At 39.1% G+C, this 21,539-nt stretch overlaps 1 protein-coding gene across 1 annotated transcript in view; it reads left to right on the top strand.

The window, feature by feature from the left end:
• The window catches only part of LOC108250365 (zinc finger SWIM domain-containing protein 6), a 52,431-nt gene that overhangs the window by 17,441 nt on the left and 13,451 nt on the right, over positions 1–21,539 (top strand). Inside the window, exons 3-7 of the mRNA XM_037979453.1 lie at positions 12,842–13,186; positions 16,653–16,801; positions 17,591–17,741; positions 20,490–20,669; positions 21,312–21,488. Of these exons, the coding sequence (XP_037835381.1) occupies positions 12,842–13,186; positions 16,653–16,801; positions 17,591–17,741; positions 20,490–20,669; positions 21,312–21,488 (1,002 nt within the window). The remainder of the gene's footprint in view (positions 1–12,841; positions 13,187–16,652; positions 16,802–17,590; positions 17,742–20,489; positions 20,670–21,311; positions 21,489–21,539) is intronic.

The raw sequence follows: 21,539 nt of genomic DNA, 5'->3' as shown, positions 1-21,539 counted from the left end.
AAACAACAAGGGGAGGGAGAAAGATGAGGCAGAGACGGTGGAAAATGAGTGTGTGTGTGTGTACAGGAGGTGGGAAGCAGTGTGGTGCATGTTGTATGGGTGCGTGTTTGTAAAGAAGTCCATGAATCACGTCACAGAGGCCATTGTCTTTGGTAATGATGGAATGTTTATCAGCCAGCCCAGAGCAGATCCACAGATGTCCTTAGGCAGGAGGGGGCAGAGCATCTTGTTTACATAAAATCCAGGGAGAAATTGAAGATAGCTGACCAAGGTTAGCGTCAGGGAAGCCAGAATTTACAAAACAATAATTGTTTTGGTTCAGGCAGACTTGTTTTCGTCTGCCTTAAAAGTCTTGCTGATACTTCTCAATGGCGAATCCAAACAGCCAAATTCCAGGTCCATTCCGCCTGATTCGAGCAAGCAACTTCCTCCAAGATGTAACCCATATTATGAGTTCCAGAACCGCAATTCAGTCTGCGGTCCTGTAAAAAGATCACATCCAACTTGCGATTCAGCTCCTGTAACCACACAGTTTGATTGTTGATCGCCGAACCCATCAAATGAATTTGACGATAAGTCAGGTAACTGCCTAATCCAAACAGCAGAAATCCTGTTATCAAAAACCCAAATATGTAAAGATCTTCCAAAGACAAAAAATGTCAGACAAACAATATTCCATTTCCTCCAGGAATCCATTGTGTATCCAGCAAAAAATGTCCTATCAGGGTAAGTCAGCTCTCCCAAAATCTGTCTTACTGTCGAGAAAATTTGATCAATTGCGTTGAGAGACCAGCTGACCAGATCCATAGTTTAAAAATTTTGGAGAATATACAAAAGAGAGGCTCCGAAAAGAAAGCAGGGCAGAGAGGCCTTCCACTAAGAGCAGAGAGAAGTGTGTAGTGTCCCCTGACACTACACACCCCTGCTGAAAAACACCATTGGAGTAGGATTTTTTTGGCTTCCCAAAAGATTAAAACTTAGTCAGATTTGTATAGGTAAATTCTGATGGGAATTACTATCAGAACTCAGGTTCGGACCACTTTAAAGAGTTAATATGGTGGACTGGCCTCACGCCAAAGGAGCAGGACATTTTGCCAGCAGCAGTCCCAACTATTTTTGATTGTAAAAATAGTTAGTAGGCTAATAGAGAGGAGGACAGGCCACAGAGAGCGAGACTGAGGAGCAAGCGTGAACACGCTCTGTCATTCAGGTCTGAACTGTTTACAGGCCTGACAGCCTCAGATTAGTCTGTGATTCAGAGCAGTTTGGTTTTGATGAAAAAATATAGACAATCCATGTGTTATTAAACTAATGTCTTAGTCTAAAACTGGTACTGATTAGTTTACTCTGGTGTGAGAGTTCATAAACAATACCCTGAAGGTGGCACATATTTTTAACCAGTTAGCATCCAGTTAGCTTTGAGTTAGCAATGTTAGCTCTGTCCTGCCGTCTTTATGTTGATTTGCAGTGTCGAGTGCTGATGTCATGACAGTGATTAGTTCTCACTAGTCTGCATTCTCAACTTGGTCATAATTATTCACGTTGTTTAGTCAGCCATGACGGTCATTGTGATCGTCAGTCTCTGAGATCCAGCCATCACTTCAGGTTCATACTGGTATAGTTTGTATTTATTACTTCCACAAAGTCTTCCAAAAGAACCCTTCCATTTCCACTATTAAACAATGGGGCAGTAACCATGTTCTTGGTTCTTCAGCAACCTGTTGGAGCCAGCTGGGGCACAGTGCACATCATGAACCCAGGACAGCAACTCCACCCCCCAAATCACTCTACTTCAGCATTTATTGGCTAAAATGCTAAAAACAAGTTATTTAAGTTTTAGGTTAAATGGGTCCCTGGGGTGCTTTGTGGAGGTGTATCACTAAATGACATTCAAGCAATGTCAATATTTCTTTTAAGATTTGTAAAATTGGCTGAGATGTGCACAGATAGACTGTGTACATCATGCCAGTGGTTCATCAGTTTGTCTAATCAGTCAAAACTTTACTCACACTTTTTACTTTACTGGCAGCCTCAGCACCATCAGCATATAACCGTCTATTCTCAGTACAATTATATTCACGTAGTAACGCTGTTTGGTTGAAAAAAACAGTGACAAACTAAACAAACAGTTTCATATAAAAGTGCACAGGTTTGACATTAGCTAATCTTTCACACTGGTATGTCATTTTTGTTATAAGACTTTTGCTTTATAAACTAAACTTAAAAAAGGGGAGAAAAAACTACCATTAGTCACTTTCCTAATGGAAAGCTTTTTAGGTTATTTTGACTGAAGGTTTTGGTGCCTTTCCGTAGAGACCATAATCTCAGGACCTGAGTGCTCTACTGGAGGGATCTGGGGACAATATAGTGCAGAACTAGCTGGGGTTGTAACATCACAGTCCCACAGAAGCAGAGGAAACATTCAGGTTGCTCTATGGTAACTTCCTCCACTCAGGGATCAATGCTCCACCACCCATCTGGTACGATAGGGTTTAAAGAAGTTTTCAAATGATTATTTTGGTTTTAGCTGATGTGAAGGAACAAAGCTGTGAGGTATTAGGAGGATTGAGCTTCACAGATGTTTCCTGTTTTATTCAATTCCTACAAAGGTTTAAGATGATAAAGACTTATAAAAACTCCATCTTGTAGCTAGAGATGCACCAATACCACATTTTTTCAAACCGAGAACAAGTATAAGTACTTACATTTGAGAAACTTCCTTGTATTATATGCCATGTTTTTCTACAGAAGTGTTAATATATTTCACAATTTTTATTATATTTAATCTTGTTGATCTTCTATAAGACTGCATTGAAAAAAGCCAGGAGTGAGGTATGCAGTAATCTGCTTGTGTCTGCTGGGGGCGCCGATGAGCTCATTTGTCCTGATTTGTCTTCTGCTGCTGTGAGGCGCAATGCTTCATCTGGTTACGTTTGGATCTGACTGCTAGAATTGAAGATTTTTTAAAATTTTTCCCAAACCGTTTATTTATTATTTATTTATTTAGAATCAAAACAAGCAGTGATTTACAACAAACTGCGGCGCTGCAAACACTCACCTCCCAGGGTGGTGATTCCTGATTACTACCACCTTCCTGCATGTGGTTGTATTTTTGGAATATGACTTGTGGTGTTTGTAACTTTTTAGACTTTTCAAAATATTTATTTTTATTTTAAAAGAAAATTTCTATTAAAACATACTAAGATCTTCTTAGTTCCTCTTTGAAATCTGCTTCAGCATACTTGATTTATTTTGTTCTTCTTATTCTACTTTTTTTACTGTTCTGCCACTTTTAGTTTTTAGCTACCTTTTTGCTAGTTTTACCCTTTATGCACCATTCTGCTACTTTTGGCATTTAGCTACTGTTCTGCTACTTCTAGCTTTTAGCTAGCTTTCACTGCTTTTACTTTCACTAGTATTAGCTAGGCCTTCACAACATGTAGCTTTTAACTGTTTTTGTTTTTAGTCAGCATTTTGCTACCTTTAACTCTTAGCTACTTCTTTGCTCCTTTTAGCTCCAACATGCTCCTGTTAGCTTTTAGCTTTCATAGTGCTCTTTTTAACTTATGCTCTGCTCCATTCTGTTGCCCTCTTCCTTCTTTCTACTGCTCAGGCATTAGGGTAAAGTTTGACATGGAACTAGCTGAGAGTTGTCCTCAACACATCTTGTGATGTTCACAGTATCACATCACACAAAATATCACTGTTGTACGCTGCTGGTTAAATATGTTGGGCTGATATATTGAGAAATACTATTTGCTTAATTAGATCTGTTATTTTTATTTAACATAAAGCCAAAATTAGTAGTTGTTTCAGCTAACTTTGGAAATGTACAAAAACATTGTTAACAACTAAGTTGTAGTTTAAAATGTGATTTTCTTACTTTGAATCATATCATGTTAGTTTTGTATACTCATCAAAGTTAATATTTATTCGAACACATGAGAGGGATCCTGAATTTTGTATTTCCCAGCAAGTTGTAGTTTATGATTCAAAGAATATTCAGTTCTCACTTCATAAAATACGTGTGTTTAAAAATCAGCATGTGAGCAAACATTTGAAACTTTGATTTGATTTGCCGCCTGTCTTTGAGGGACTCCTGAGGTCATTAGCAGCAACAGAGCAGCTCTGTGAGGGTCTCTGCAGAGACGGCTTGGATCTCAGGAGGACTAACAAATGCATTTAGAGAGGAGAGGAGAAGCTGATGGTCCTCAGAGGCTAAACAAACTGCTTTCACAGAGCACACTGGGAACTCACAGCACTCAAACAAATGCGTTTAAATGGGGAAAACTCAGGCCACTGCAAATCCTCTTCTGTCCCTTTAGGAGCTTGTTCTCAAACCTCGGATGGTTGTTATTTTTCAGGAACACTGAGGTGAAATATGCTGGTGAGACTGCAGGTTGCTCTGTGCATGGTCTATTGTAGACCTAAAATTCCTGGGAATATTTTTACATTTATAAACTCTGGAGGTTGTTGTCTGAATTATTTACAGCCTGAATTCATCATTTATGTGCTATGTTCATTTGTACAGAAGAGGAAAGGCTCTCCAAAATACTTAAAATGCTTTATTATACCTAGGGATACTTGAACACACAAGTATACTCAGAATAAAGGGCTAGTATTCCTTGGAATAATACAGATCACTGCCTTTAAACTAAGATCAGGCAATGATGACAAATAATGAAGTTTTAGCCATTTTGGTCAAACCTTGTCAGTCATGTTATGCAGAATCTCATGTGATATTGTGATATCTCATGCTCAGAGTTTGTAAAGGATTCTCAGCTACTACCACACCAAGGTTTAGCTCAATATTGAGATATTTCAGCCATTTTTGTGTTGGCTAAGGTTGATGTACAGCCAATAATTAATAAATTCATCCAGTGGTTTATAAGATATTTTGCTAAGAAACAAAGAGTGTTAACTCTAGGGGTATCACTAATAACTATTTTATTTTGATTAATCTTTTGGATATTTTTTTGATTAATGAAATAATCATAATAACTAATTTCCTCTAAAAATTATAATCAATTTTATTTTAGTTAATTCTATTTTTAGCAATCAACTTTGGGGTTTATAGTATATTACAAAGTAAAATGTGACCAAAAACTTGCTAATAAAGTACAGAAAATAGGTTTAAAGTTTCAACTCCAACTTGACAAATAAATAAAGACTAATTGTCTATTGTCTGCAATTGTGTTAAATAATCTGTCTGAACTTGGTGAGTGACATCCTCCATTGAGTAGTCTACAATAAAAGTCCAATGACTCCTTGGTAACTAGGTGTTTCTATTTTATATGCCTCTAAAAATTGGAATAAAGAACCTCATGCATGAGTACAAGACATATACACCCAACATAATGGTTGGTAAACTCAGTCACTACAGATATAAAGGCCAGCTAAATTTCTGAATTGGAGGGTGGCTTGACACAACACCAGTCAGGAACAGTGTTAATCAATAAAACATGAGCCCAGATACTGAAAAACACTAAAGTTTCCTCAAACATTTATTCAGTGGAAAATGTAGCAGATACACCATCTGTCTAACTTGATAGAAAACATTTAGCAACTTAAAAACGTATACCTACTGCTGCTGTTCTTAAGTAAAAAAACAACAAAAACTTGCAGAACAGACAAATGACCCTTTTATTGTCAGCTAGCTTGAGATGCTACAATACTTTAAAGTCCTTTGGTCCTTGAAGACTTTTCTAACCTCTCAACACTCCTCTGTTTTTCCACCATGATAGTTTGAAAGTGAAACTGGAGCTCCGACAAAGCCAACGGAAACTGGACTTATGTACGCAGCGCAGACTAGTGGCGTGGAGAAAAACTGTTGAAACATTTAGGAAAATGAAAGATACATCTATAAAAAACAAGAGTCAACTAAAAATATTGTTGTTGACTAATTATCACAATTGACATAAGCAAATAAGCCGTATAATCGTGGCAGCCTTAGTTGACTCCAATAAATAATGAAAAACTTGAACATTGTGAATGACTGCCAGTTATTACCATGTCCAATTTTAGTTCAGTATCATTTCTTTGTTATGTTTGCTAAGCTTAGCTGTGGCGCCATCTAGAAAAGGCTTGACTCACTGGATGTAGATGTACATCCAATGATTACTTCCTGAAAGTTTCAGTAAAATTCATCCAGAGGTTCATATTTTGCCAACACTATGTACAAAAATATACATGGTCAATAATTTAATATATAATTGCCCACCTTTGCCTTTCTGAGGTGGGTGATAATAAAGGGATCTTTATTGCATTCTAGTGAAAACAGCACAGTGTCATTTGATATCAGCCTTTCTAATTCCCTTATAAATTACACTGACTGCAGCCTCTATGAGTGTTTAAATCAGTGTTTAGTCGTTGATTCATGCACTGCCAACATTAAAGGCCTGGCTCTGAGTTCAGGAGTTTAAACATATTTGTCAGATTTGTCTTTGTGCTCAGCATCTCAGTCTACAGTACACTTAAACATCAGCAAATTTCAAATGAGATTGTTATCACAGTTTTCTTTGTTCAGTGACTAAACAGTTTGCAATTTCTCATGCACTGTAAAGATGGCCTCTCTTTTGTGACTGAGATGAGGAATTTCTGTCTCCTGGGTTCTGAAGGAGTCCCTCTGCTGTGCAGTATTTCAATGAAGTTTGTTATTTTGGCTTGTGTTTTCCTTGAAAGAGTTTTAGTCTTTCAGTCATTGAAAGGCTAAAGCGGAATCCCGAGTGGTGTTAAGTAGGACATATTAACTGGCTGCTTTTTGTAAGCTTAGATTAGTAGGTTCATACTCCAAGGAAGGAGCTGTAGGTGACAGATTGACCCAGTTTTCTTAAATCCTCATCAACCTCATTTTGAACTTGCGATCAGGTACATCCTTCAATGCCTTAAAAGCCATTCCCTAACCCATTACCTCATTAGGTATGGCTCTTGAGCCCAACTGTGTATTTATCGATCCCTGTCTTGTTTCTTTACTGAGATATCTTCACCATTCAGGGTAGATTCAGGAATACTGGGTCAGCATACAGACACGGACAACTTTTGTTAAAGAAAGAAAGAAGCCCACAAAGGTCACTGAAGTAACTTTAATAAACTAATAATATATATATATATATATATATATATATATATATATATATATATATATATATATATATATATATATATATATATATATATATAAATAATAATTAACTAATGAAAATCAGTCAAATAAAACTGGCCTTGACAAAAAGGATAACTTTATATTTTGTTTTGCACAACCATTTGAGGCAATCCCTGTAACAAGAGATTTCTGTAAGACTTCTGCACCTGTCCACAGGTATTTGGGCCCACTCTTCATGAGCAAACTTCTCCAGCTGTCTCAGGTCTGAAGGCTTCCTCCTCCAGACTGCAGGTTTCAGCTCCTTCCTCAGATTCAGCAGGATTTAGATCAGGGCTCAGAAAGCTACTTTAGAATGGTTCAATGTTTTGTTCTGAGCCATTCTTGGGTGTTTTTAGCTGTGTGTTCTGGATCATTATCCTGATGGAGGGACAGGCACAACAACTAATGTTTAGACTTTTTCTGTCAGTATCCACCCCTTTTCTATCAATGAAACTTCAACTTCTGCCAGTAATATTGACTCTTTTTCTGTCCATAACATTTCTCCTGTTTTTTTACATTTTGACTTTTATATTGAAGAAAAACATCCTTCTCCTGTATGTGTTTTCTTCTGAGTCGCCCTAATCCTCCGTGGAGCCATGGGGTCTACTGTCGGGTTCCGTTGGGCTTGACGGGGTTAAGTTTGGTTGCTAAGTGGAGCACATTACAGTATTATGCAATCTGTGAACAGCAGAGAGAGAGAGAAAGGAAGTGCATTACAGAATGCTGAGCTCAGGGCTTTGGCTCACTGCCAAGCTGTGCACAATCACACTCAGCTGAGCGCATACCAACTTCTTTTTCCCAGTCGCACATTACCTTCCTTCCTCCTCTCGAGTCACTGTCTCCCTTTCTGTTACGTCAGAGGTTCAGCTGTGGGCCAGGCACCATGTGTAGGGGCGGTGTAACACAGAGCTCTGTGTGTGTGTGTGTGTGTGTGTGTGTAAAAGGCAGGATGTGGATTGGTGGCTGAGTAACGTGTGGTCCAGTGTTTGTCTGCTTGGCAGGAAAAAGCAGCAGCAAGAACTGAGACAGTGTTTTTTCGGTTTCAGTCTTAGATATTGCCTCTTTCCACCCCTTTTGATTTTGCCTCATGCATATCACACAGACACACCACATCTGGAGACAAACACCTACTCAGTTTGCAACGTTCTTTCACCCAGCAGGGCTGATATGTGTCAGTTATGTGCCGAGTATCACATACATGAGAAGATTTGTCCCAAGTGGAAATCAGACATCATGACTTTTGTTATAGTGAGCAGTGCAGCTAGTCTTTTTACTAAAAACAACATCAAATTACAGGTAAATCATTTGACTTTTCAACTGTCTTAAAGTGAGGAAGCAGGACATCATGAACAGTCAGTTGGACATTCTGTGGAAAAAGCTGCCAAAGTCATCAAACTTAAAGTAAAAATGATGAAAATGCCAGCAGACATATAAGGTCCAACTTTCTGTGAATAATGTTTCTGCTGTGAAGTGTCTCTTAGCCACAGAGCTCGAAATGGGGCTGGTTTTCTGGTGTTTTTCCTAAATCTCATTGATTTCCAACGTATTTTTCTAAGCATTTCTGTGAATTTAGTCTACATTGTATGACGTACTGCTCCCAAACATAATTTCTGATCAAAATCCACATTTTGGTTTTGAATTTGCATGTTTTATTTAAAAGCTACATGATACACATTCAGGACAACATTTGAACTGAATAGTATCTAGTGTAATAGATGTGAATGTTGTTCTGAGATCTGTTGAAACAAAGTTCTTAAAGTTAAAACAAGCAGAATAGTAGCTAAAACTAAAAGCTGCAGAACTGTATCTAAAATCCAAAGAGTTCATTAGTAGCTAAAAGCAGCTAAAAGTCAAAAGGAGGAGATAAGTAGCTAAAAGCAGCACAGTGATAGCTAAAAGAAGGTCTGTAGCCAAAAGCAGCAGAACAGTAGCTAAAATCCAAAAAAGCAGCAAAACTAGCTAAAAGCAAAAAGGAACACAACAGTATCTAGAAGCGAAAAAGCAGCAGAACCATAAATAAAATCAAAAGTTAGCAAAACAGTGCCTAAAATGAGCAAAACATTAGCTAAAATTGGCAAAAGAAATGCTAAAGTTAGCAAAACTGTAGCTAAAGATAGCTAATTGAGTGCTTAGTAAAATGTTGCCTTAGCATACCTGTGGACCAACTGCCTAATGTGTGTAAATTCAGTCACATTATCAGAGTTTTATTGAGTCACAGAAAGGTTTTGCCACAGTTGTGTGCTCTATCTTTACAGCTGCTGTCATCAATGCTAACAATGAAAGCTACAGCTTGGCCTTCGGGTCAAATTGACCCAGAGTAACAGGGGCTTCTCTTTTTCCTTCAGTTACGAGGGCTTCAGGAGGGTTCAGATATGTGACTGTGGAACTGATCCACACATGCTGACAGCTAGTAGAAGAGATGTGTGCTCCATGGTTTGTAGGACTGTCAAACTTACATTTAGGCCTCATCTGTTGCCTTTTTCTGCTGAACTGTGGAGCCTGGTGAAATGTTTGTATTTTTGTGGTATTTAAAACTAGGTCAGTCCTCCTCAGAACTCCTACAGATGATTCCCACATCTTAAGCTGTTCTGATAAAAGGTTTCTCTGGTTTGGTGTTATAACATCTGACGTTTTCAACCGACAAAACTCTTTGTTCAGAATGAAAATCATCTCATGAAGAAAAACAACACACAGACCGTTTTATTATGATTTTTGCTCAGCTGTGACCATTTGCTTGGCTCACCTGCTCCTATAACCTCAGGTTGCTTCTATGACTGTAGACTGGCCACAGAGAGCCTGTGTACCACAACCACCTGGTTGTCTCTGGGTTTTGTCTTGGCAGAACCTCCTAAAGACCTGGTGACGACCTGTAACAGTCTCCTATTCCACAGTCAAAGCTAAACTGATAAATGGACCTGCTTGTGTGAACAGAACGCGTCTTATTTCAACAGAAGGTCACATCTTTGACGCATTTTTCATTTTCTGTGGCTCGGATGTCCATCTAACAAAATCACCTGTCACTGTGGCATCACAGCTTATCAGCCTCTCGCATGGCTGCTGTACATGTTTTAGTTTGAATGACAGCATGAAGCAAGAAGCACATGGTGCTCCTGTGACACATTACTAAACAAGCAACCATTGGTCTGTCTGTGTGTTGGACTAAAACAACAAGCTGTGCATGTGTGCATGTCACAATGAACTTGGACTCTGTGTAGTGAAACTAATACAAGCCAAACTGAATGTTAATGATAAACACTGCAGCTCTGACCAGGCTTTTAAAACCGTCTGTTCTCTGCGTTCACCTACCAACCCTATCAGATTGTTCATGTCAGGACACTTTTCCACTGCATCATGTCCATCTGTTGTCTCTGTTGAAACTTATTTCTACTTGTGGCCAACTCTAACATCATGTTTTATTTGCATTTTTTTCAGATTACAAACACTTCTGTCAAGATGTCCGAAACTCAGTATACAGTATTAAAGGCCTAGCATTCCTTGAACGAATGCATATCGCCCATCACCTTTCATGCTAGAGTTTTAAAGGGACTAATGGTCAAACCTTGCATATGCATAATCTCATGTGGTGCAAACTGTACTGTTAGCCTTCAGAATATGTGAATAAATCACTCTCAGCTGCTAACACACATCAGATTTTAGCTCACTATTTCTAAAACCTACAAAGTTATGGCCATTGTTGTGCTGGTTAATTGTGGCAGCCATCCTAAATTAAACTGACTCCAAAGGTTAATCAGTTGTAAATGTTCATCCAGTGAGTACTTTCTGAGAGTTCTAGTAAAATCTGTCCAGTGGTTTTAGATATATTTTACTAATAGACAAATTTTAGCTCAGTATCTATAAAACTGACTGAGTTATAGCCTTTTTGTTCATTTCTAAGACTGAATTGGATTGGCCCCAAAGGTTAATCAGTTGTTGAAGTGCATCCAATGATTTCCTGAAAGTTTCATTTAAATCTGTCCAGTGGTTCAAGAGACAAGTAACTCATATGTGCACAATAACGTGACCTTTCACCTTTGGTATTGGACAAACACATTTAAGAACTCATTTTATCCTCCCGTCATAAAATAAGCTGCAGTGTTTATTTCAAACGTTTGCACATGTTGAGCAGGACTGTGTGTCTGAGCTGAGGCCGTCACCCCCCCTGTGTGTCGGTGCTGACACACAGGGGGGGGGGAGATCAGGGGAAGGGAAATTAAAACGGGTCAATTTCAACAAAGCTTTACCAAGGCAGCTTTTCTAACTGTAACTTAAATTTAAAGTGATAGTTCAGCCACTATGAAGATGTGTCCTGTGTAAATGTTCTGAAGAACTACAGAGTATGTGAACACTGATTGACTCAGCTACAATCTGCTGAGGAAGCCGAAACTGACTTAGAAAGGTGAAATGAAACACTAGCTAAAAGGTAAAAGAAGAAAAATGTTCAACAACAGCTAAATATAGCAAAAAAAAGCTAAAGGTTAACTAGCTAAAAGCTAAAAGTAGCACAAGAAGACAAAAATTGTGCAAGTATGCTAAAGCAGATTTCAAAGAGAATGTATTTGAAATTTCAACATATTTCATTGGGGAAATATTTGTAAATTAAGGGAAACATTTTGAAAACATCAAAAAGTCAGAGCATCTGTCTCCTGAATGAGTTGATTGTTTGATATGACCAGAAAAGATTAGATCTCAAAACGTGGAAGAATAAAAAGCAGAATAACAACAGTATGAATGCTGACTCAGCATTCTTGCTAATAACATCTTATCTGTTGTCGATAACATTCTGATTAGACTTTAAGTCTGACAGGTCTAACGAGCTAATGCCTGTTAGACCAAAGTGAACTTCTGCTGGGCTCCTATGTGCAGAAACTCATTTCACTTCTCAAAGCACAGTTTTTTCACACAAAAGAAGCCTTTTTGTTCGTCACCTCCTCAGCATTAAACAGGAACTGAAATATTGTTTATAGCAGGAGGCAATTTGATTTTTTTAAGCTTCTTTACAGTAGAAATTAAAGCCTAAAGTTTTCTTTTTACAAATAAAGAAGTCAGTGAGACTTTAGGAAGTTGTAGAGATGAGATTATAGACAGAAGCAACAACTAAAACTGAGCTTCATGCAGACATTTTATCATCAAAACAGAGAGAATGTTAAAGGTACAGAATTCAAACTGTAACTCGATGAACAGAGGCTAAAATGAACAGAACACAACAAAAACAGCAGCTGAAATTAGCAAAACTGTAGCTAAATGGTAAGAGGTGTAGAACAGGAGCTAAAACTTACAAATAACACAATGTTTGCTAAAAACTAAAAGTAGCAGAACAGCAGCTAAAAATAAAAAGTGGCAGAATGGTAGCTAAAAATGGCAAAATGGTTGCTAAAAGCTTAAATGAGCATAAGAAGACAAAAATAAAGCTGAAACAGATTTAAAGAAAAAATGTTTTGAAAGAATTGAAAAGTTCTTAGTGTATTTGTATGAACAAAATATTTGGAAAAAAGGTCAATGTTATGAAAAGTATAAAAATTACAAAAAAAAGTCAGCACTGAACTGAACATTTTGATATATGAGTGGTTCAAACAGTACAAACTATGTGAAAGTAATTTGATTGCAACAAATATACAGAATAATAATAGTGTTTAACTGTTTTGGTTTTCATTAAAAGGCTAAATTGTTTACCAGTATTTATTTCTCCCTCTCTCTGTGCAGGGTTTCACCTCAGCGGCACAGTTCGGGACTCAGAGCTGGAGCTGCTGTGCAACGTGAGCGTCAGCTTCGACCGCTGCAAAATCACTTCGGTAACATGCAGCTGTGGCAACAAGGATATCTCTTACTGCGCCCACGTGGTGGCGCTCTCTCTGTACCGAGTACGGAAGCCCGAGCAAGTCAAGCTGTGCCTGCCCATCTCAGAGACTTTATTCCAAATGAACAGAGATCAGCTGCAGAAGTTTGTTCAGTACCTGATCACGGTGCACCACACCGACGTGCTGCCGACGGCGCAGAGGCTGGCAGATGAAATCCTGTCCCAGAACTCCGAGATCAACCAAGTCCACGGTGAGTGGAGAGGCTGACGTTTGGTTGAACATTAATGTGTGTTTTAGATTCCCTCCCCTCTGGTGGAATCCAGCTGGAGACTGACATCCAGGGACATGTTGGAGGACAGATACTGCAGGGACTATTAGCTGACCTTAAACTCTTTGAACTGCAAACAGAATGAATAATCAGCCAAACAATTTTAATCAACCATTTTCAACCACTTTTTAAAAAACTGACTATACCTCTACATCCTTAATGCTGAAGCAAGTAGGAAAATGAAGATGCAGCTGATACAACCAGCTTACAGTAACCCACAATTCTTTTCTGTATATTTTTGTACACTTATTTTTAAGAGAAAAACTTCTAAGAGTTGTTAATTATGGATTTTTTTAATTAAGCAATGATTGTTATATTTTGTTAAATGAAAAATACACATTGGCCAAAACAAATGGTGTCCACATCAGGCCTGTTATTTCCACCAGAAGTGATTGGCAGACATGATATGCATCAATTCAACCCTCATGTTGGACAGCATCGAGTTTGTGTTGCTGTTCAGGATGTTTCACACCTCTTCACAAACACAAAAATAACCACAAACTACTAATAAACTCCTGACACATTTCTGAGAGTGGGGGCGATTGTTGTGATGCTTACAAATATTATTTGTTCAATGACTAAATTAATTGAATACTTAATTTAGAAGCAATTTAACTGTCCCTGTATGTATGTTTTTATTTGGCTTCTTAAACCACATTCTGCATGTTACAGGCAACTCAAACAGCCCTGATGAATAAATTCACAAGTTTTCAAACATTAAAACATGGAGGCAACATCAGCTTTGCTTTTTAGAGGCAAAGGTGGAACGTCACAGAAACAGAACTGTGTGAGCAGCAGGATGGACGGCAGCATCACTAATCACTCACTTTGTGTTAATAATTGCAGCTGAGATGAGGATTAATGTCTGCAATAACAACTGATGATTTCAGCCGGTTAAACTGATGATGCTCTTAGTTTCACATCACTTGCTGTGTTAACAAGTGGTGACAGAAGACTACCTACTTCCCCTGTGACTGAGACGGAGCAGGGTGTAGTTTGTTCAGTCTGACGGAGGAGCTGTGGTGGTGTTTCCAGTCCTGCTCCTGTCTGTCATCTTTTTCTTCTCTTTGACTTGTGGCATTGCAAAAAGAAGTAATAAAATAAATTAAAAAAAAATATATTCCCACATCCTCACATCAGCATTGGAGGAAGATCAGCTGAGTTGGGATCAGATATTTAAATATGTGACATATATGAGACAAACTGACTAATTCTACTGATACTTAACGTTACAATCAAACATACATCTGTTGACATCATCAGATAGTTGTCTTGTTTACCAGCTGCTGCTGTTGCTAAGCAACCACCTTTGTTACCAGATGAAGGAAGCCAGTTAACGCGGACACACATTAAAGTGTAACACCACGGCTTTGCTCACATTATTGATGTAGCCATTAACTCCCTCCTGTAGCTTTCATCCAGCTGGGCAAAAAAGTTCCCAAAAGTCCATATGGATCTTGGACGATTCTTGTTTCTTCATCTTTTCCGGTGGGAAAAAAATTTAAAAGGCACAAACTAAAAATCTTAAGAGTAAAGGTTCAGTAAAGAAACACATTTTTGAACAGATAATCTGAACTCTAACAAAGTAAAGACCTCCCCTTGAGTCTGAGCAGCTGACTAGAACCAGTTTCACAGCCCAGCAGTCTTCAATACATCAGAAATTAGACGCACAAATTTTATTTTAATTTCTATTTCTGCACAAACACTAAAAAACACATTCTTTAAGGTTACACGAGTGCCAGACCGAAAATCATTTCTTCTTTTATCTTTCTTATCACCAGAGTTCTAGTTGCCTAACCAGATCAGAAGCAGTAACGAACCAGTCGTCACTTCGTCTTTAAGGCAGGTTAGGGGTCAGTGGTCAGCTGAGGAGCAGGGATTATTTTATTTTATTTATTGAGATCATGACCTCTTTCACAAGGGTTACCTGGCCAAGAAAGACAGCAGCACACATCATACATAAACAAGACAGATAAACTAAAATAACAACAAAGACTTTGCAAATATATATGAGTTGATTCTTGCAGAGGGTCAGCAAGGAGGCAGCTGATGCAGCAGGAGTCAGGAGTCAGGCGACACGCAAACTAGAGCATTTCTTTCTTTATAGTATGAAAAATTATTTCTCATCTCAGGTTTCTCTTTCGTTATCTTTTGTCTGCAGGACCTAAAACACTGAGCAAAAAAAACAAAACGTTTTTCTCAGTTTACAAAAACGACAAAACGCGAGTAGAAGGTCACACACCGGACAGAAAACCTGTGGTCGCCCCCAAAGGCTCTTTTTTTAACTAGAAGATGCAGATTGCTGGGAGGTTGAAAGACCTCGGGATTGCTTCTCATATTTCAACAAGTTTCCTAATCAAATGAACATATCTGCGGTGACCGACAGGTGCAAACGTGCAGCAACCAATTAAACAAAGAACAAACTGCATAACGCTGCTAACAGCTAAACGTGCCACAAACACATGAAGGATGCAAACTCCAAAACACACAAACACCAAAATGAATGCAAAAAAACAAAATGCAGCTAAAGAAAAAAGCAAAAGAAGAATGCTGACAGAACACCAGCAAGTAAGAAAACAGCTGCAAATCTACTCCACAAAATGGAAGAGCACCAGACGTCTCGAGTGACTCGGTGGTGTCTTCCTGCCGTTTGTCCCAATCCTAATAAAACTTACAAAACAGAAATTGTGTATCCCGCCTCCTAAACACTGCGGTTCATTTCAGGACCATCAACGGATTACAGAACCAATGATACTTAAATAAAATGAATAACCTCCATGTCGTGTGAACTTCTGACCAGGAGTTAATGTTGAATTGTTTCATTAGACTGGACAAATAAGACACACCTAATTGTATCTGATTTTAAAGCATTTTATATTTTTGATGAAAATTAGGTAATGTAAAAATTGATTAGAATTCTTTCATTAGACTGGACTGATAACATACACCTAATAAAACTATTAACTTGTCATCACCTGATCTCAAGATATGGAAGATACTGAGAAAAAAAACTTAATTTTTTACAATAATATTGATAAATAATATAAAATGCTTTAAATGCTTTTCTTTGTAAGAAAACGTTTCACTACCCCATAATGTTCTGTAGTACAGAATATTATGTTAGTGTAGACATGCTGTAGTAAATACTATTTGTGACACGATTTACAGTGCTGGGTTTATTGTACTGTTTCTAAACAGTGTATTTACTAAAGCATGTTACATGTTATGTATTGAAATCATGGTTTTGTTTATGTTTTTTGCAAAAGCATGAATTAGTGACTTTAATCTAGTTTTTGTGTTTTAGATTTGACAACTGTAGTCATTTTTCTTCCAGTGAATAATGAAATCTATTTACTGTATTTAAAATGATTTAATTTGTGGACTGTAGGAGCTCCAGATCCAACGGCAGGGGCGAGCGTGGATGATGAGAACTGTTGGCATCTGGACGAAGAACAAGTCCAGGAGCAGGTCAAGCTCTTCCTCTCACAGGGCGGGTACCATGGCTCAGGGAAGCAGCTCAACTTACTGTTCTGCAAGGTAGCAACTGTTAAACTGCAACATGTCTCTGCTGTCAGCTGCAGCAATCACATCATTTTCTGCTGGGATAAATAAGGGACAGCACTAGGATTTGGATTTGGTTCACCACAAGTTTGAACAATAGTGCTCTAGTCTTCACACCTTAAACTTTTCCACATTTTGTTATGTCACAATTACAAACTTCAAAGTGTTTTTATGTGATACATCAACACAAAGTGGCACACGATTGTAAAGTGGAAGGTAAATAACACACGGTTCCTAACATTTTTTACAAACCAAGCTCTGGTATTCCTGTCAGTATTTTGGAGAACCACACTTCGTTGCATTTGCAGATGCCAGTGTTTTGGATTTTGTCTCCACCAGTTTTGCACATCTACAGACTGAACTTTACGATTGTTCTAGTAAAACAGGTGCAGGCAGCTCAGTCATACTGAAGGGAGAGCATCTGACCAGAAGTTTTCAAGTCTCTTAGTCTGATTTGAGCACAGCAGCTTTTCCACGTGTTAGCCGTGTTAGCCGTGTCAGGTTTATGGCTTGTGTCAAACTGCAAACTTATGACTTTCTTTCAACAGTGGAAATTCATGAGCTATGTTTAATCATTGTTTAAGGTTATCTGTTGCACCTTCAGAAATAAATACAGTAATGAGGATTTTTCTTGACTTTACATGTACTTGTAATTCTCCTGTTTTCGGCTATGTCAGTTTTCCTTCTTTGTCATTTCTTCACAACATTCCTCTGACCAAACCAAGATTGTATTTGCTGGTAAGCACAATTTCTCTGTCTGTCCAGGTGAGAGAAATGTTGAAGATGAGGGACTCTAACGGTGCTCGCATGCTAACACTGATCACAGAGCAGTTTCTGAGTGACCCCAGACTGGCGTTGTGGAGGCAGCAGGGGACCACCATGACTGACAAGTACCGGCAGCTGTGGGATGAACTAGGTAAAACAAGAAACTGAATATTTGAACCCTCCTGAAACTAATACTGAGAGGGCTCTCATTTCTAAAACATTGCATAGGATTCATACTAAAAGTGTACGTACAACCAAAAGGCAAAAATGGCATACGCCAAAAAAATTTCAGATTTATAAAACCATGCGCATGCACACCAGCAAGCACCTTTCCTTTTGTGCACAAGGTCCCACCTCAGGTTCTGCCCTCCACACACCCACATTCAACCATAAATGATCGATGCAAAGCACCTCATGAATGTGAAGGTGTGTTTAAATGAGCCAACTGATCAATGCTGTTTCATGGTTACCAATGGCAACCACAGAGAAAAGAGCCAAGAAACTAAATTTCACAGAGGCAGAAATCGATGTGCTGATGAGTGAGGTGGAGAACAGAAAAGGTAAAAGGAAGCGTTGTGAGTGGCAACATGTTGTTACCACTGTTAATTAAGTGAGTGGCACAGAGAGGAACAGGGCCGAGGTGAAGAAAAAGTGGTCAGATTTGAGGGTGGAGGCAAAAAAGCGACTAACTGGCCACCGGCAGAGCATGTCAGCTACAGGTGGGGGTAACGGTGTACCTGAACTGACACCTGTTGAAAGACGGATGGCCGGTGTCGTGCTGAAAACTGATCGGGCTCACACAGCTGTGAGCAGTATTGAAGTGTACCTCCTCTGTGCTCTGGGGGTTTGGAGGCAGCGCCTGAGGGGGGAGCCACTGCCCCTCGTGTGTTAATCTGTGGTACACATCACCCTGGTGATCACCCAGGGAGAGGAATGTGATGGGGAGAAAACTTTGGAATGTTGCACAAACTTTTATTTAAGCTTTAAGTTGACTTAAAGGCCTTTTTTATTTGAAAGGTCCTTTTGGCTCACCAGCAGAAGCATAAACCATACTGCTGTTTTTAAAGCTTACGATAAAGTCAATCTAAGATTAAAGCTTGATTCTGGAGTGAAATTAAATATCTGAGAGGAATCATGATGCAGGGTGGCTTCAATTCCCCACTTCACCATCTGTGTCGCCAGTTTCCCGTCTCCAAAACAAGCGTATATGGAACGCATGGCTCAGAGTTGGTGTGAGGAACCGCACATTTTCACAAAGTTTGTTTTTAGATCACAAACTTTGCGTGGAAAGTGACGTACGCAAGTTTCAGGCCCCGTTTTGTACGTACGCCAGTTTAATAAATGAGACCCCTGGTCTGTAGTAAGAAGATAATACAACTAGACTGGCATAGGACTTAAATCTCACATCTGACATTTCCTATTTGAAATAGGAAATAGGCTATTTCCCTTGTTTGTTTTCCTTCCTCCTGGTGTTGCTGTTTCTCTGCATTTCTTCTGATTTTCTTCCTGTGTTAGCCTCTCTGCACCTTCAACAAAAATACAAAGGATAAAGCGACCCTCCCTCCCTTCCAGTGTCCCCATTTTTATTCCTGCAATTACTTAATCCCTCCCACCTGTTATTTCTTTCTACCCATCTTTTTTTCTCATCTAAGAGCCTGTTCACATTTAGTCTTTAACAATCGAATAGCACTGAACTCCTTCAACATGCACCATCTTTGAAGGTGGTCTGGACCCCTTGTCACAGAACAGCAGCTTTATGTCTCATCATGTTCACCTAATTAAACACAGAGCTGAAGTTCTGTTCACAGCTGACGGCTGTCAGAGCCCTGTGTCTTCAGTCTTTGCTCTGAAGTCACTGATCTTTATTTCTCTTATATCACTTCTGTTGGCTTATTAAGACATAACTCAACAAAAAAAGCGTCCTAAGTGGCTGAACTGTGTCCAAGTCAAAATAATGATGTCTGAGTGTGATGTGATTATTCCAGAAACACACAGACCTGCTGATGTCGTGTTTGTTGCTGACTGACAGCCTGTGTGTGTGGATCTGTATACAGAGCTGCTACCAGAGGCTTCACAGCTGACCACATGCAGTCAAATCACCCAAAACAGAATCATTGATGGTGCGTTTGAGAAGAACAATATTTTGTCCTAACGGGCCTCCCATATGCAACAATTAGCTGTTTAATGAATCACCAAAACAATAATCATGGCAATCCATTACCCATTTATCCAACATAAAAGCTAAATGACCAGCAGGTCTTCATGCATGTAGTTTAATGTGAGAATCTTTATTTATTTATGAACATTTTACTGGACTTTTTTATTTTGTTTTTTGACTACTTCTCAGAATGAAACAGAATTCAGGGAACAAGTTTTCATCCACTATATGTTTTATTTTTGCCTTTCATTTGGGTTTGTATCCAAAATGTCTGAAAGTTGTTTTGCACATCTCAAATCAAATCATATTTATTTCTATAACACATTTAAAAACAACTGAGGTTGGCCAAAGTACTGCACACAAATGAAACAAGTTCATTTTAAAAATAATAATAAAAATATCAACAGGATGAAATAAAAACCATGAAACATAAAAGCTGTCCGTACCTGAGCTCTCATGCTGTATAAAAAGCCAGTGAAGACAAATGTGTTTTAAGAAGAGATTTAAAAACACAGAGGGTTGGAGCCTGTCTGATATGAAGGGGCAGCTGGTTCCACAGTTTAGGAGCTACAGCTGAAAACACCCGATCTCCTGTGTGGACCAGCCTGGACCTCAGGACAACTAAACTACAAACATCTGACAGAGATATGAATCCACTTTACTTTAAAGAGGAGAGTTTCCTGAATGAGTCTCAGAGTGGAGTGTGTGTGTGTGTGTGTGTGTGTGTGTGTGTGTGTGCAGGTGCCCTGTGGATGTGCATTGTGCTGAACCCTCACTGTAAAGCCAAGCAGAAGGCTCTGTGGCTCCAGCAGCTCCGCAGGTGGAACGGCATGGATGTGTGTCCCTTGGAGGACGGTAACCATGGCAGCGAGCTGATCAATCTGACCAATGCTCTGCCCCAGGGCCCTCCAGGACACCCAGGTGAGATGACACTTCTCATCTGTTCTTTCTGCTCCATCCTTCATTCTCCTGCTGTAATAATACTATTGGACCCTCTCTCTGCCCCCCCCCCCCTTTTATCAATACTGCCAAAAGACGAACGATAATATTTTTGTCTTCATTTGTTGTACCATCAGCAAAATATCTCATGAACCACTAAACAAATTTGAATGAAATTTTCAAAAAGTAATCATTGGGTTTACTTTATTTTTAGAGTCAACCCTATTCAAGAAGGCCGCTATGGCCAACTGACCTCCGGAATCACAAACTATGTCTATAACCAGTTTTACAATTTGGCTTGGTAGTAGCTGAGCATTATCCTTAATACATATGAATCCAGTCTCCCCTTCAGCCTCAGTGCCTGTGAGCCTTATTACCTCCTTAGTCTGGCTGAGAGATTGAACCTAATGACACAGTTGAGGTTCTGCAGCTATTTTTCAGTTCTTCATTTTTCTGCTTTGACTAAATCAGAAAAACTACATGAACATTTCTGACAGGAATTAAATGTTTCAAAAAAGTAAAAGTGCAATAATCACCACAGATGTTCTTTTCTATCATTTTTTACTACCTTCTCATGGTTTAGAGAATCCATCTGTCTTTAAAAATATCTCTGCCCTTTTTCAGACCCGTTGATGAGGCCCCACCGGACCGTCTTCACACGAGCCATCGAGGCCTGCGATCTGCACTGGCAGGACCCCCACCTGCAGCACATTATCACTGAGGACCACTACACCAATTACTGTTACCGTGACAACCTGGACAGCTCCCTCTTCGACGCCCGAGGGTGGCCCCTGTGGCACGGTAAAACAACAGAGATTTGTGGTCAACGGAGCCATTAAAGATGAAGACGAG

The sequence above is a fragment of the Kryptolebias marmoratus genome, linkage group LG14 (genome assembly GCF_001649575.2).
Source record: "Kryptolebias marmoratus isolate JLee-2015 linkage group LG14, ASM164957v2, whole genome shotgun sequence".
Taxonomy (NCBI): Eukaryota; Metazoa; Chordata; class Actinopteri; order Cyprinodontiformes; family Rivulidae; genus Kryptolebias; species Kryptolebias marmoratus.
This window is presented reverse-complemented; position numbering and strand designations above follow the sequence as displayed.